Here is a 14556-nt window from a genome sequence, read left to right as displayed (position 1 = left end):
TTCGGAATGACAAGGAGCTGTACCGGCGGCACGTGGGCTGGGTAAGGAAGAGCCAGTGCTTGCACTACATGGAGCTCTCCCTGGAGCTGAGCGCCGGCGACGCGCTGCAGTTCCAGCTCACCACGGACGTCTGCCGGGGCTTCCTGGTGCCCTTCGTGCAGCTGTGGTGTGTGACACCAGGTTTCGATGTCTGCCTGCAGCATATGGAAAAGCCTATTGATTGCTTCTCCGCCTACGCCACCCTGCCGTCCAAAGACAAGTACAAGCATGCAGTGGAGTATAACAAGGTATGGATGCCGATGAGCGCCATGGAGTCTGCTTCATGCGCGGTGGCTGAAAACGACTCGATTGTCCTCCACGATGTCAAAATAACCTGGGCAAAGCAAAGGACAAGAAAAGGACAGCTGCAAGGGAGTTTCCTCCTAAAGAAAAAATTTTCAGAGGAGTGCTCCATTGAAGTGGACTTCAACCACTGTTACTTGTGCATTCGCTTAGGCGGGCTGAAGCTTAGGAGCCTTCAAAGCGATGAGGAATGCCTCAGCCGTGGCCTTCAGAATCTGACTTTTCTTGACAAGGGCAGGTCAGAAAACAAACTTGTGGTTGATCCAGATACCTACACCTGGGTGGCTCACGGAGTCACTGAAGAGTTCAGCGACAACGAGAAGTCAGACAGGACTAGTCAGCAGACTATGAACTTTTACATCCACTATATGTCTATGGAGAACATCCCTGTGGAAATCTCACAGGCCTCTGCCAGGTTCACGGTGGAGCTCATACCAAAGATGCTGCCAGACGTGTAAGTGTGCTTAGCGGTAGTGCTCTGGTTAACCTGTCTGTGCAGAGAAACGGCTTCCCACAGGACTCCTTTGCTGCACCCAAATGGGATTTGCTTGCTGGTGCGGCTGATCCCCTGAAAAATCTGTCTTTGCCCAGCTCCGACTGGCCATGCTGTTGGGCTGTTGATGTTTGGTGGGGTGGCAGCATTTCTCAGATCTGTTCTCCAGCTGGCCTTTTGCTCCTCTGGTTGACCTTGAGAATGGGGAGATAGGGGAGGGTGCCGTGCTGAAATTTCCCTGGGCATCTGTTTCTTATGTTACTGGATTGCTGCAATATGTGTCATAAAAGGCAGCGTGAAGCACTGGATCAGGGTTTGCTTAGCAGAAGTGCTCCCTGATTTCCCAATCCTTCCCCTTTGTTGTTGCTGTGAAGCAAGATCTGCTCTTATTAAAGCAGAATTGATGTCTAGTTGCCCTAGACTGCTGTAGGGCAGTCTTTTGGACTGCCACACACCCAAGGCTGCTGTAGCTTTTTCAGGGCAGAATGCGCTTCCTTTTGTATTGTGAATTTTAGGAAAAAATTGGAAGCTAACCCAATAAAATGGGGTGGGCCATAATAAAATGGAGTTGGGACAGAAGTTGTGCTCCCTGCTCTCAACATCTTTGCAGGCTCAGCTCTTCAGACATTTCAGAAATAGTCCCAGATGCGAAAGAGCAGAATAAGAGTGGTTTTGGTTTAAGTTCTTTGTGGAAGGATTTAATGCAACATCAAAACAGAGAGAAGGAATAAACAAGACAGTTGTACAAAGCTGTATTACAATTTTTGCTGTTTTATGCTACATTCCATTCATTCTCACTTTTCCCTGTCTGTCAGACGGAAAGAAAAGGCAATTTGGAAGCTCCAGCATGCCTCCGAGCTTGCTAAAAGCATCGCCCTTGGCCATGAACCTCCTAAAAGAGGTAGGTGCAAATATTCACCTTTCTTACCTTGTGGCTACTTGCTTCTGACCAGGCAGGTACCCTGGCAGCTTCCATGGGTCCTGGCCCATAGGGGTTACGCTCCCAGACCAGGAGGTTCCCCTGCCAAGGGGAGGAGAGGAGCTGCTAGCCTGGCAAAGTGAAGGTAATATGGGATGCCCTGCTGGAGAGTGGCACGGGTGATGTTTTAATCCCCAGGACTCACAGAGAAGGCTCATGGGCAGAACATCTTGGCACGGGACAAGGATTCCTTTTAGATGGTCTTGTAAATGGGCCACGATTGCTTGGTACCTGCTGCACCCTTCTGTTGAATCCTTGTGTGCTGTCTTCAGTAACCTTCTTTAAACTTGTTTTCTTGGCTCTTTGCGTAACAGTGACAACGTCCAAAATCCTGCAGCAAAAATCCTTTGATGTCCCTGGCACCCCCAAGAAGCTCAACCAGAGTCAGAACCAGGCTATTCTAAATGCTCTGAGAAAATCCTTCACGCTCATCCAAGGCCCACCAGGTAAGGCTGGGGGGACGGCACAAGTACATGCCTACTTTGTTTTGAAGGGCAGGTTAGAGCTAATCTGTTGCTTTCACAGAATCATTTAGGTCGGAAAAGACCCTTAAGATCATCAAGTCCAACCATTAACGTAACGCTACCAAGTCCACCACTAAACCATGTCCCTAAGTGCCACGTCTACACGTCTTTTAAATATTTCCAGGGATGGTGACTCAACCACTTCCCCGGGCAACCTTTCAATAGGCCCTCGGTGAGACAGGAGAAGGTAGCATGGGTTGGCATCACCCACAACTGTTCGATGCAGTCCCCTTGGTTCTTGCTTTTATTTCATGGCTGATCATGCGGATGCTGATCTAGAGGATGGGTTTCATGGTTAAAGCGTTCTCAGCAACCTCCTTGCTTTTCTAGGCACGGGGAAAACTGTTGTTGGAACTCACATTGTCTACTGGTTCCATAAGCTGAACGAGGAGAGCGTCGAGAAGGAGCAAACACCATCCTCTGAAGAAGAAGAGCACAAGGGGAGAAAGTGCATCTTGTACTGTGGCCCATCCAACAAGTCTGTTGATGTTGTTGCTGGTAAGTATTGGTTTTAAGCCCCTGAAGCAGCTCGTACTGGTGGGAGGGAGAACACGTGGCCGTGACTGTGAGGCTGGGAGACAGGAGGGGCATAAAGCGGGGCTGCTCCTTACAGAAGACCCCTCACGGCAGGGCAAGGACCAGTAAAAGTGGGGTTGATGAGCGAGGGGTGGGGAGAAGAGTGCACGGCAAACACCGGGCACCTCGCAGGCCATGGGTTTTCTCAGCATCACCGGTGCCTGGTGCTGTCTGAGCAGACCCGTTCTCCTTCCCCAGAGATGCTGCTGAAGCTGAAGATCCTGAAACCACTGAGAGTTTACGGGGAGGCCATTGAGACGATGGAATACCCATACCCGGGGAGCAACCGGAACCTCTACCGCAAAGCCTTGCGGGATGCAAAACCAAAGCGTGAGCTCAGGTAGGACCGCATGGCCCCGCAGGCTCTGAGAGTGCTGGGGAGCGACGTTTTCTGCACCGGTAAAGCTGAACAAGCCAGAGCAAATGCTGTTTCCACTCTGCTGCTGTGGAGCAGCACTATTAACCTGCTTTGTACTTAATTTTTCCAAGTGAAGGTGTATAGTCTAATGTAGCACCTAGCCAGGAAACCCAGTTGTTGAAAACATCCTAGATGTTTTCATCTCTCTTTTGAACAGCTCTAAATATTCCTGCTTGCAACTGCTAAAGAAAAGTGGTTGTATTTTGTGTCCTCTAGGGTGAACTAACTGTTAGGTCTATAAAGATGGAAAAGTCTGGCTGTGACTTCTTTAGCTAATGAGGTTTCTCCACATAGACAGGTGTGGTATGCTTCACTGTAGAAGAGATCACTTGGGTCTGTGTTGGGGGAAAATATTTATATATTGACTCTTTATTCAGCGAAATAATCCTGCATCATCGCATCCGGCGGCCGCCCAACCCTTTGTGGCAGGAGATCTGTAACTTTGATACTCGGATGAAGAAAGGAGAGCGGATAACAGAAGAAGAAACAAGGAAGTGAGTAGAAAGAGACCCTGGTGAGAGACGGCTGACTTTGGCCGTGTGCCACCTCTGAAGCACTGCCCGAAGGAGCACAGTGCAGCAATCTCCTCCCCCTGCGAGAAGAGGTTTGGGCTGTACTTGCTAGGTCTCAGCTGACACAAACCGGTAGACTGCGTGAAAGTCAGCAGATTTGTCCTGGCTCATGCAAGCCAAGGGACTGGGTGAAAACATCAAGACAGATCAATAAGCTGCGTGTTTGGAATGATGGTAAAAAGCGATTAGCTCGGGGTTAGTGGTACAGTGCAGAGCCTCAGCATCACTTCTGCCCTGGTGCTGTTGTCCGTCTGGACCAAAAGTCAAACTATGCGTGTGTGTGACACTTGCATCCTCCGCCCCGAGCCCCTGCCCTGTTGAGTTCAGGACAAAGTACATTTCCTACAGTGTCCATCCAAAGCCCTTTTCTAGGAACACCAGTTCATCCTGGGGAGGGAGATAGAGCCATAATAATTTGGGAAAGTACAGCCTCTACAGCCTCTGCCTGGTTCCTGCACGAGGAACCCGGAGATGATTCCCTTATGTCTTCTGCATCGACCACCAGGTACAAAAATCAGTTGTCAGCTGCTCGTGCATACGAACTGGCAGGCCACGATGTCATCCTGTGCACGTGCTCCGCTGCATCTGCCGCCTCCCTGGAGCAGCTCAGTGTCAAGCAGATAATCATTGATGAGTGTGCCATGTCCACAGAGCCCGAGACCCTCATCCCTTTGGTCAGCCACCGCCATGCTGAGAAGGTAAGTCCCTTCCAAAGATGCGTCTCTAGGACGGCTGCTCAGGGCTCTCAAACCTCTGCATGTCTTCCACCCCTCACCATGCAGCTCTTCCAAGTTTTACCAGGCTTTAAGGTTGTTCTTGGTAGTATCTATGATGGTGTATCAACGTTTCAGCCTTCAGGGGGTTGTTTCCTTCGAGGTATAACTCTACTAACTATAATTAAAATCTTGAGGTACGTGCAGTACGTAAGTATTCTCACTAGATGCACGAGCTGTGAATTGTCTGTTCATATCACATAAAGCAGAGTCATAAGACCTGCTGTAGGCCTGAAAGCTGTGGTGGAGAACTATTGCATCTGCTCGCCTCTCTGCTGCGTGTATCAGCTCAGCTCTCTGTCCTCAGACAGTTACACCCATACTGTCTCCTCTAAACTTGCTCTTGGCCTTCTGCAAGAGAAAAAAAGTGGTGGTGTGGCTGGATTTTTGGTGCTTCTTTACGGGGTGGGTATCACTGCCACCAAAAAATGTGCTGACCCAGGTACAAAGTATTAACGTGACAAGAAGCACAGAGCAGATCTCAGTAGACTTACTACACGATGTCTTTCTCCCATCAGCTGGGAACAAGGCTCTGCGTTACCTGGGTCAGGATCTTTATTTAATGCCCAACGTGGTCCTTGACTGAGGTTGCTGTAACCATAACATAAATAAGGAGCAACAAATGTCTGTGTGCAAGTAGCCTTTCAAAGAGCTGATTGCCTTCACCAGTGCCACCACCCTCATCGTTGAGGTGTCCACTCTTTGTTCCAGGTTGTTTTGCTTGGGGATCACAAACAGCTGCGGCCTGTAGTCAACAATGACTTCTGCAAGAGTCTTGGCATGGAGACATCTCTTTTTGAGCGCTACCGGTCTCAGGCGTGGATGCTGGATACGCAGTACCGCATGGTGAGGCCTTCCTCAGGTGGATTGTCTTTTCTCCATCCCAGAAAATGCTGCTATCGGGGCTTGCCTCAAGCCACTGGGAAACAGATATTTTCCGTTAGCGCTTTCCCTTCCTAGAGTAGAGTAATGCACTCGCCCAGTACCAGCTGTAGCACAGTGGCATTGCAGGTGAAGCCTGCCCAAAAAGACGCTGCAGGTTGAGAAGTTCCCTGGGTTTTGTTCATCTCTGTTTCTCCCCTTTTCTCTGCCAGCACAAAGGCATTTGCGAGTTCCCGTCCCAGGAGTTTTATGAAACGCGGCTGAAAACGTGCCCCCAGCTTCTTCGTAAACCCAGTGTCTTCCACCACAAAGGTAACAGCTGCTGCCCTATCATCTTCGGGCACGTGGAGGGGAAGGAGCAGAGCCTCATGATTACTACTGAGGAAGGAAACGAGAACTCCAAAGCTAACCCAGAAGAAGCGGAGCAGGCGGTGAGGAGGGTCCTGGGAAATTGCTGGAGATGCAAAAGGGAGGGTGTTGTGCTGGGCGACTCTGGGGATCATGGAGGGACAACGAGTAGCGATATAGGATAAAGATCAGTGGGGTGCAGCATCTGCCTGGCGTCTTCCCAGGTCTGGAGCACGCCACGATGCCCCTGGCCAGAGGCAGCTGTAGGGAAGTGTGACCCAGAGCAGGGGGAGCAGCACAGCCAGGCACCATCGCTGCCCTGGGGACAGTGTGCCGGAGGGCTGGTTCCCTCCGGCCGCTGCTCCCAGGTGAGCAGGACCCTGGTCTCCCCAGGTGAGGATGGCGAAGCAGCTGACACTAGATGGCACCATCCGGCCAGAGAGCATCGCCATCCTGAGCCCCTACAACGCCCAGGTGTCCGAGATCAGCAAGAGCCTCCTGAGAGAGGGCATCCATGGAGTGACCGTCTGCACCATCATGAAGAGTCAAGGTGAGGCTGGCAGGAGAGGGGATGGTTGGTTCTGTTCTCTCCCGCCTTCCTGAGGACTTGAAGCAACTTCTCACAGAGACAGTCTTTGAGCAAATCCTACACCAGGCTCGTTTCAGCCATGGAGGAAGCATCCCTGGGCCAAATTTCTGGGTGATTTGTGATTATAATAAATCCTTTGGAAACCTCTGGAGTGGCCAGGCAGGGTGAGGCTGGTGAAGATAGGGAGGTGGAGGATGTCTGAAGGGGGTGTTAAAGAACTGACATAGCACGTGCTCTTTGGAGAGCAACGACCAGGAGTCCAATGGCCTCCAAAGCTGGAGAAACCCAAACAGTGGCTGCAGTTTTACGGGTCTTGCTGTAGAGAAATGAGTGTCTTGTGGGGTGGAGGGGTGGCCAGATGCTTCCTTCTAAAAAAAGTCTGGTTCAATTGCGCTTTCTAGGAAGTGAGTGGAGATACGTGATCCTGTCAACTGTACGCTCCTGCCCCCGATCGGAGATTGATAGGAAGCCCACGAAGAGCTGGCAGAAGAAGTACCTGGGGTTTGTTACCGACCCAAACCAGGTCAATGTCGGCATCACGCGAGCTCAGGAAGGACTCTGCATTTTAGGTGGGTCTCCTGGGAGTGTGCACAGGCCTGCAGGGGAACAGGATGCTTGGATAAAGGGGTGGAGACCCAAACTGGTAGAACCGATGGTCTTTCTTTATCCTTGTGCCCTTTAGATTGTCTGTGGTTTTGAAGCTGGGCTATCTGGGCAATCTGTGCAAAGCAGAGATCGTGCATAGCTCGTATGCAGCATGTATAATTAGTTTTTTCTCACCCTCTGGTTCGGACCACGTCGTTTCCGTCACTTGCACGCTAGAGCTCTCTCCTAACAGAATTTGGCTGCTTATTTTCCTCCTAATCATGCAAGCGTAAGATATGACAGCCCTGAAAAGGGAGCTGGGATTTCACAGAGCTCTGGCTGAAGGAAACGTCCCTGCAAGTTATCCAGCACCCTTAGGCTAGAAGTGTTAGGCAAAAGTTTCTGTGACGGTATCGTCCTAGCCTCTTCTGGCCACTAACCCGCTTGCCCCCATCCCTGTGCCAACAGGGAACCAGTACCTCCTGGAGTGCAACCCTCTGTGGAGGAGACTGCTTCAGCATTACAGACAGCACAACTGCTACACTGCCGCCCAGGGGATTTTTATCAGGAAGACTTCAGCCTTCCGCCGATGAGGATGGGTTGTACCTCGATGAGCTCGTCCCTCTCTACCTGAACTGCGTTACGTGTGCCTTGGGAAGGACGCAATCTTTCCATTATTTAACGACCTGCGGAGCCAAATGCGGTGGGGGAGCCGGGATCTTCCCCTGCACAGTGACAGCTCAGCTTCAGTGCGTGCTTTGGCATCTGGGGGTTTTTTTAATCAGTGCAACCTCGGACAGGAACTTTCAGCTCGAGCAAACCAAAAAGCATTGGAAATGGATGGATGGGTGTGTGACTTTATTAACGATGATACTATTTTTTTAACTGGAAGACGCTCTGCGGAGCCCCCATCCTATCTGCCAGTGCAGCTGCACCTTGGGGACCAAATATTCAGTCCATTCATCGAGGGTGGAATGACTGCGCGCAACGGAGCCGCGCAGCAAGCTGCGATTTGCCATAGAGGACCAAAGCTTCTGAGTACTACCACTCATTTTAAAACCAAGGCCAGGGAATTTTTAAGGCTTCTCATTTCTCAAAGCAGAAAAACATTTTTTTTGGTTGTTTTTTTTGTCGTTTTGTTTTTTTAAAGTGAAGGAAGAAAGCAAAGAGAGAACCACGTACCACTCTGTCTAACCAAAATGCTGCTCTCTGAGCATGTAAATACCACAAAGCCAAGGCCAAGTTGATTTTGTAAATAGACTTACTTATTCTTTGTACAAAGGAGGTTGTCCTCACCAGTATAAGGTTAATGAAAAGCGAGGACCGCTCCTACCAGGAAATGTTGGAATTTGTAAGCATATTTTAAACTGTTCTGAATTTTATTTGAAATCTCCTTCTGTAAGAGCCCCCCTTTCCTATTTTTTTAAAGCTGCTTCTAATTTATTAACTTTTAACTCTGTGAATTTGTTTCACAGTCATGGCCTGAGTTTTTAAGAGCGGTGATGGAAATTTGATAAATGTACCACAGCATATATGTGTATAATGTATTTTTTTTTATTTTAAGTAGCCAAACTGCTGTGAACTGGAAGCTGTGATTCACTAGAGAAGGCTGCTTTTGCCGGTAACGTATGGCTGATACAGATGTATAGTGGTGAAGTGGTGCTCTCTGCTGAATCATGGAGCTGCTTTTTGAAGCATGATAGTTTTGAGGGAGGGTGTCTTTTATCTCATTTCTATTCTGAATGTATGAAGTGCCTGCCTCAGCTCTCCCCCAAGACCACACGCTTGGCTGTCTCTAGATGCTCACGTGGGATGGAGCCAAGATGCAATCACAGTGGTTTTGCACCAAGTATGTACTGTGCCGGGACACAAGTCCTCCTTGGCGTAAGTGAGGGGTCCCCGTGACTTCACAGCGCTACGGCAGGGATGAATTTTGTCCTGTGATTGCAGCTGAAAATGCAGCATGGCTCTTTCCAGTGTGGAGGAATGTGCAATAAGAAAGCGTTGTGTCTGGAAAAGTCCTTCTTTAACGCTGTGTTTCTTCTCGTGACTCTGTGTTAGACTTGACCCAAGAACCTATGGAGAAATTTTGTTGTTCTCTTCCTTTTTTCAAACTACCTTCCTGCACTTCTGCATTTGGTGGGTTTGATCTGTACACTAGACACCACCCCGGCTTGCTCTTGTCTTACTGAAGCGTAATAACGGGCATATGGCTGGCGATTCCGTAAGGGACAAAAGCCCGTAGGAAGTAACTCCTGCTGGTTCTAAAGATGCTTGATAAAAGCTGGTAAGATGATCCTCTTTGAAGTCATCCCAGCTGGGATCTTAAAGATTCTGCGCCAGCCTGATTTTGCAAATAATATTGCAATGCCAAAATAAGCTTGTATGGGAATCATTTTGTGGACTACTGAAACGCAATCGTGTATCTCCAGGATGACGTGGAGAATTGCAAACGGTGCTGGAATTGTTGGGAGAAATACTTTACCATGGTGCCAGCATCATTCTAACAAAGTCATCTTGGTCCCTTTAGAACCAGTGGGTCTCATTTTCACGATCTAATGTAAGTGAAGAGTCTCTTTCCTGTTTGTTTGTTTTTTTATGGTTATTTCATTACGTGTAACACAAACAAGGAGACACCCCAAGTGTAGTGGCTTAGTCCAATGCTCTTGTGTGCGGTTTGGCCGTTATGTTTGTGTAGACCAAGAAAGAGACCTCACAAAGCATCTCCCTTTGCCCTCAGCGGGGAAAAAATGTTTACTGCTGCTCCTTGGAGGGTAAAGACTAGACCGAAATGCTTTGCTTGGTCACCTCTGTGTTGCAAGACAATATACATCATCTTTTTTTTTCCTCCGAAGATGCATTTTGTAACTGTGTTGAGAAAACGGTGCCCTAGACCACCCAAGCAGCAGCAACAGCCAGGCTGGACTCTTGGGCTGACTGGGCAGTGAGCAGGTACCTGTAGAGTTGGTCACGCAGCTGCAGTAGTCAGGGATAGCAGAAAGTGCAATTAAACTTTTTATAGACTGTTCGAGCAGCTGAGCATCGTGTTCTTGTGCTTATGCTCACGGAGAGAGAGAATCATAGAAATTAATAGAGAAAAGAAGTTCAAAGTAGTCCAGTTTCGTTTGCACACAGAGCTTTGCATTTGCTTTTGAAAGAATTTTATGTTCAAGCACATATTCTTAAAATACTTACAAAAAAAGCAAACCTTTGGTAATTCCGGTAGGAAACCACTGGCAGCGTGGTGCACAGGCTATCTGTCCGATCACGGGCTCTACGTTTTCCGCAGCTCACAGGCAAAAAGAACGTTGTTGCAGGACGCAAAGGTCGGTTCATCCAGCAGGATAACTTTAATTTCCTCGGCACTAGCTAGAGCGTGAGTCCGAGTTGAACAACGGGAACCCGCGCCCGCGGCAAGCGGTGTGCCAGGCGTCAGCCTGTGACGGGCCGTGTGGTTGCAGCCATCGCCCTGCATCCTGCTCGGCCTGGCGGTGAGATTACAGACATCCAGAACTAGGAAACCTCTCCTTGGCTCCAGCTGGCAAAGGAGAAGCCCACTGGCCTGTTTTAGAGGATTTGGACGGATCTGTGTAGGACAATCAATTTACTGCAATAAATTGTTGGGTTTTTTTAAAATAGAAATGAAATGTTAAGTGTCATGAAGTGTAAATTAAGGAACTTTAAATGTGGTGGGTTTTTATCTTTTGTATATCTGTGACTTGCAGCAAACCTCAAATGACATTTTGGATACAAGTATTTTTACCTGCTTCTACCGTTTATAAGAATGAACCTCAACATTCCTTTTTTGATATTTAAGCCATAATTGTAAAAATGATTTGAATTTATTTAAATAATAAATTTTATTACTAAAAGGTCTGTTTATGTGATGGTTTGACTAGAATCTGTGTGGGGACAGAACTGATAGATATTTGGACTGAACCAAATGGTAAAAAAGAAAATGAGCATTAACTGCAGTATATGGCAGAAAAGATTGTTTTCTACATATTGGTCATGTGGATGTAATACCCTTCCCCGTTTGCTGGGGGGGCTTGGGGGGTGGTTGGGGGTTTTTTGTTGTTGGTTTTGTGTTGGTTCGTTTTTTGTTTTTTTTAATCAGAGTGATCTTTTCGTGCACTGTAGAGGGGTGAGCACAAAATCATGCTTAGGTACCTGTAAGGCCCAGGGTGTAGAGCGTGAGAGGAACCAGAGATTGAGGTAAGTTAGGGTGAGTGATTTGAAGACCTTAGGATTCAGTTCAGGTGTTTCGGAGGAAGGACATGGGGGAGAAAAAAAAAAAAATAACTTGGGATAAAAAAACCCAAAACAACATCATTGTAACACGCTGGCACTGGGCATCTTTCGGTGGATGGGAAGCACTGGATGGTGGAGATGCTTCTATCTCCCGTGCTTTGCATCCCAGGTGTCCTGCAAGGCTGCCTGCTTCTAGCTGCTCCCACCTGTGAGTTCTGGCAGCGGGAGGTGAGTGTTGAGTCCCGAATGCTGCCTAAGGATGTTATTTTGTGTGAGAAATTTGGAATGGGTTACGGTTAACCTGGAAAGATTTGGGGGAAGGCGCTTGTAAAATGGTTGTTGAAAACAGAACGAGTTCAGTTTTACGCAAAATGTTTAAAAATAAGGTTTACCTTTAATTTTTCTCATCCATCTTTTTCAAATGGATAAAATGAGAAGAACGTTCTTGTGTGCCACCTCATCCTTCTGGCGCACAAGCGCTGCTGTCCGCGTCTTCAACGCCATTAGTTTTTGTCTTCAATGTAATGCTGTCATGCCATTTTTCAAAGACAAGTGTGTGAGTGTCTGATCTTCTAATTGTGAATTCGTATGATCTGCCGGGCTGCAGGTCCTGGACTACATATGTGTTGGAGGTGACTACCTGACTCCTACCGTATCCCGGTTCTGTCTGACTCTCGTTTGTCAGTAACTTGACTTGCAGTTCACATTGTTCGAGGTGTGACTCTTGATTTTCAGTAAACCACTTGAGCTTGGCCCAGTTCTTGTGTGCAAATGATTCTTTTCGATCAAAAATCAGTGGCATCTTTGTACAGAGAGAAAGCCTGATGTTGGGGAGTCTAGTACCTCTAAGATCTGCATGTGACACCAAACGGTGCTTGACGTAGAGCTTTCCTGGCACTTGCAAGGAAACGAGAGTTTCCATGAACTCGGAGAGCTTGGATAGTCTCTGCATAATCAAGTCCCACCGGGAGAGGAAAGTTATCATGTCAGAGGTCTCTACGTAACAGCTCAGCTCCTCCTGACCTCGCTCCAGCTGTTCCAACAGCCCAGTTAAAAGCGCCAGATGGATTTCAGTCTGGTTTTTTCCCACCGCCTTCATCCTCCGGAGTTGGCAGGGGTCTATTAGTTGCAAGATGTCAGTGCGATGCATCACGTGGTTCTGGTCTCTCACGTTCACGTGTTTGGGCTCGATCTCCAAGTAAAAGTGACACTTCTTCAGAAGCTCAACTTTGTTCTGGTGGTGCTGGAGGTGGTGGCGGCTGAGGCTGGAGTGCAGGAACTGCAGAACAAGGCTTCTCCTTTCCAAGTACCTCTCCCAGCTGGCACTGTCCTGTTGTTCTTCGCTGTGCGCAGTACTCTCTGAACTGGTTTCAAACTCATTCCAAATCATAGCCATGATTCCAAAGCTCAGTTGCTGTGTAAGAAAGCAGCAATAACAACATTAAGAACCACAGGAAAAGCAGCTGTGAGGGAGTATAATCATGGCTGTGACTCTTCTCTGCTCTCTTAATTAAAGCTTAGCTTATAAATTTATAGATGGGAAAGAACTGTTAGACTAGATGTAGTTCCAGAGGAATTTTCCCTCATAGTTGCATGGTTTCTCATGTTTTGTATAGTCTACTTTTATATATTCCAACCAACTGGTCTCCTGCTACCCCACCCTTGAGAGGTCCTACCTCTGCTTAATAGATTCACTGTCAGGAATTATTCTCTGTTATACTCTGCCAAAATGTCTCCCTATCTTACTATCTTCTGTTTCATTCTAATTAGGTGCCTTTGTACTCCTGTAAGCAATTTCTTTCCATTCTTCTACATCTCTGGAGACGTCTGTTTTTCTCTCTCTGTAATCTGCCAGGCTGTTGAGGTTTGAGACCCATCTTCTAAGCCGGTTCCTACAGCTACGTAATCACCTTGGTGATTCAAATTAACCCTCTGCCCCCCCAGGCGAGGCGGTATGCAGCAGGCAGAACCATGCGATCCGCTGAGTGCCACCTCACAGCAGCGTTCAAGAGGAACGCTAGCGTTTTTCCTTGCACCTCTACCTTCAACGGTGCATTGACAGTCGTAACCTGACGACGTTTTCAGTGATGTGTTGCTTTCCCTTTCTTTGGTTTTAGTTTACATTATCACCTCGGCCCATGATATCTACTTGCTTTCTCGTAGAAGAACGCTGTTAGTCTACCAACAATGTACAGTAAGAGGATGAAACACATGTAAAGCACCTGTGAACAGGTAACGGTTTGCTGGTAAGAGGGTGTTTAGGTAGTGGTCCTTTGCGATGCTGTATCTGCTCTCTCTTAGTCTTAGCTGTTTCGTTTACGGACAAAGCCGTGCCCTGGTTGGTGGTGCCTGCTGAGCCAAGATGGAAGGTGTCTCCCTGTTGTGCTTTAGCTGAAGTACCTGTGGCTCACACAGCTTATGTATCATAAACAGAAATTAGCTAAATAAATGCCTGTGTCCCTGTTGTCGATGATACTGCAATGAGAACCCAGCTTGGCGCGGAGAACGCGGCTTTCACAAGCTGAACACGCTTGATTTGAAAAAGAAATACGTCATTCTGCAAGTAAGATTTTGTGACCCCAGTCAGACTGCGATGATACGCTCTAGCAACAGGTAACTTTCCTCATTCTGTGTAATTTTCTGTTTATAATTTTTTAAGTTCTTGTAGTATCTAACTGGGATATTTTAATTCTTACATGTCTTGTAGAAGCTAGATGGTGATATCTAGTTGACAAAGCAATTTTTCTTAGCCTCATTTTCCCTAAATACATAACAGAACTAATAACACTTCCTCGTAGGAATTTCAAGCGTTTATAAACCTTTCAGATGTCTGGCCCCTAGCTGCACTACAATTTATACTAATTCACTCATTCACAGCAACTTTTTTTCCAAGAGAGCTGTCAACTTAAAAAACAAGCTGTATTTCCTTTTCACTTTTTTCCTTTCCACAAAAAAAAAAAAAAAAAACCAAACCGCACCCCAACAACCCAGCCCTAAACCAAAGCAGTGCCAGCTCCTGGCATCCCCGTATGGAGTGCAACAGGGACGGCACACGCACCAGGTTACATTACCCCGCTTTCAGAGCGGTTTGGCTCCCTACAGCCGTCTGTTTGCCCACAGAGCGAGCTGTGATTGTGCTTGTTTTCCCTTTCTGTTTCTATATCTCTTTTTTTTTTTTCTTTTCCTGCCAGAATCGGCTGTAGTCCCAGTAGCGCCTCTACATT

General features: G+C 47.6%; 2 protein-coding genes across 2 annotated transcripts in view; one reads left to right on the top strand and one right to left on the bottom strand.

Annotated features, from left to right (window-relative positions):
- HELZ2 (helicase with zinc finger 2, transcriptional coactivator) overlaps nucleotides 1–8146 on the top strand; it is a 17867-nt gene extending 9721 nt beyond the window's left edge. The window contains exons 9-20 of the mRNA XM_009327071.1: nucleotides 15–796; nucleotides 1651–1736; nucleotides 2129–2260; nucleotides 2669–2836; nucleotides 3113–3254; nucleotides 3710–3826; nucleotides 4410–4602; nucleotides 5389–5523; nucleotides 5772–5990; nucleotides 6301–6457; nucleotides 6898–7065; nucleotides 7550–8146. Coding sequence (XP_009325346.1) covers nucleotides 15–796; nucleotides 1651–1736; nucleotides 2129–2260; nucleotides 2669–2836; nucleotides 3113–3254; nucleotides 3710–3826; nucleotides 4410–4602; nucleotides 5389–5523; nucleotides 5772–5990; nucleotides 6301–6457; nucleotides 6898–7065; nucleotides 7550–7674 — 2424 coding nt within the window. The 3' untranslated portion in view covers nucleotides 7675–8146. The remainder of the gene's footprint in view (nucleotides 1–14; nucleotides 797–1650; nucleotides 1737–2128; nucleotides 2261–2668; nucleotides 2837–3112; nucleotides 3255–3709; nucleotides 3827–4409; nucleotides 4603–5388; nucleotides 5524–5771; nucleotides 5991–6300; nucleotides 6458–6897; nucleotides 7066–7549) is intronic.
- Nucleotides 8147–11789: 3643 nt separating this feature from the next.
- Nucleotides 11790–12728, bottom strand: LOC103919534 (chromosome unknown open reading frame, human C20orf195). The gene has a single exon (XM_009327060.1). The coding sequence runs from the start codon at nucleotides 12726–12728 to the stop codon at nucleotides 11790–11792; it is 939 nt and encodes a 312-aa protein (XP_009325335.1).
- Nucleotides 12729–14556: the final 1828 nt, after the last annotated feature.

Source organism: Pygoscelis adeliae, unplaced genomic scaffold (genome assembly GCF_000699105.1).
Source record: "Pygoscelis adeliae isolate BGI_AS28 unplaced genomic scaffold, ASM69910v1 Scaffold681, whole genome shotgun sequence".
Lineage (NCBI taxonomy): Eukaryota > Metazoa > Chordata > Aves > Sphenisciformes > Spheniscidae > Pygoscelis > Pygoscelis adeliae.
Note: the sequence above shows the minus strand (reverse complement) of the source record. Positions and strands in the feature narration are given on the sequence as shown.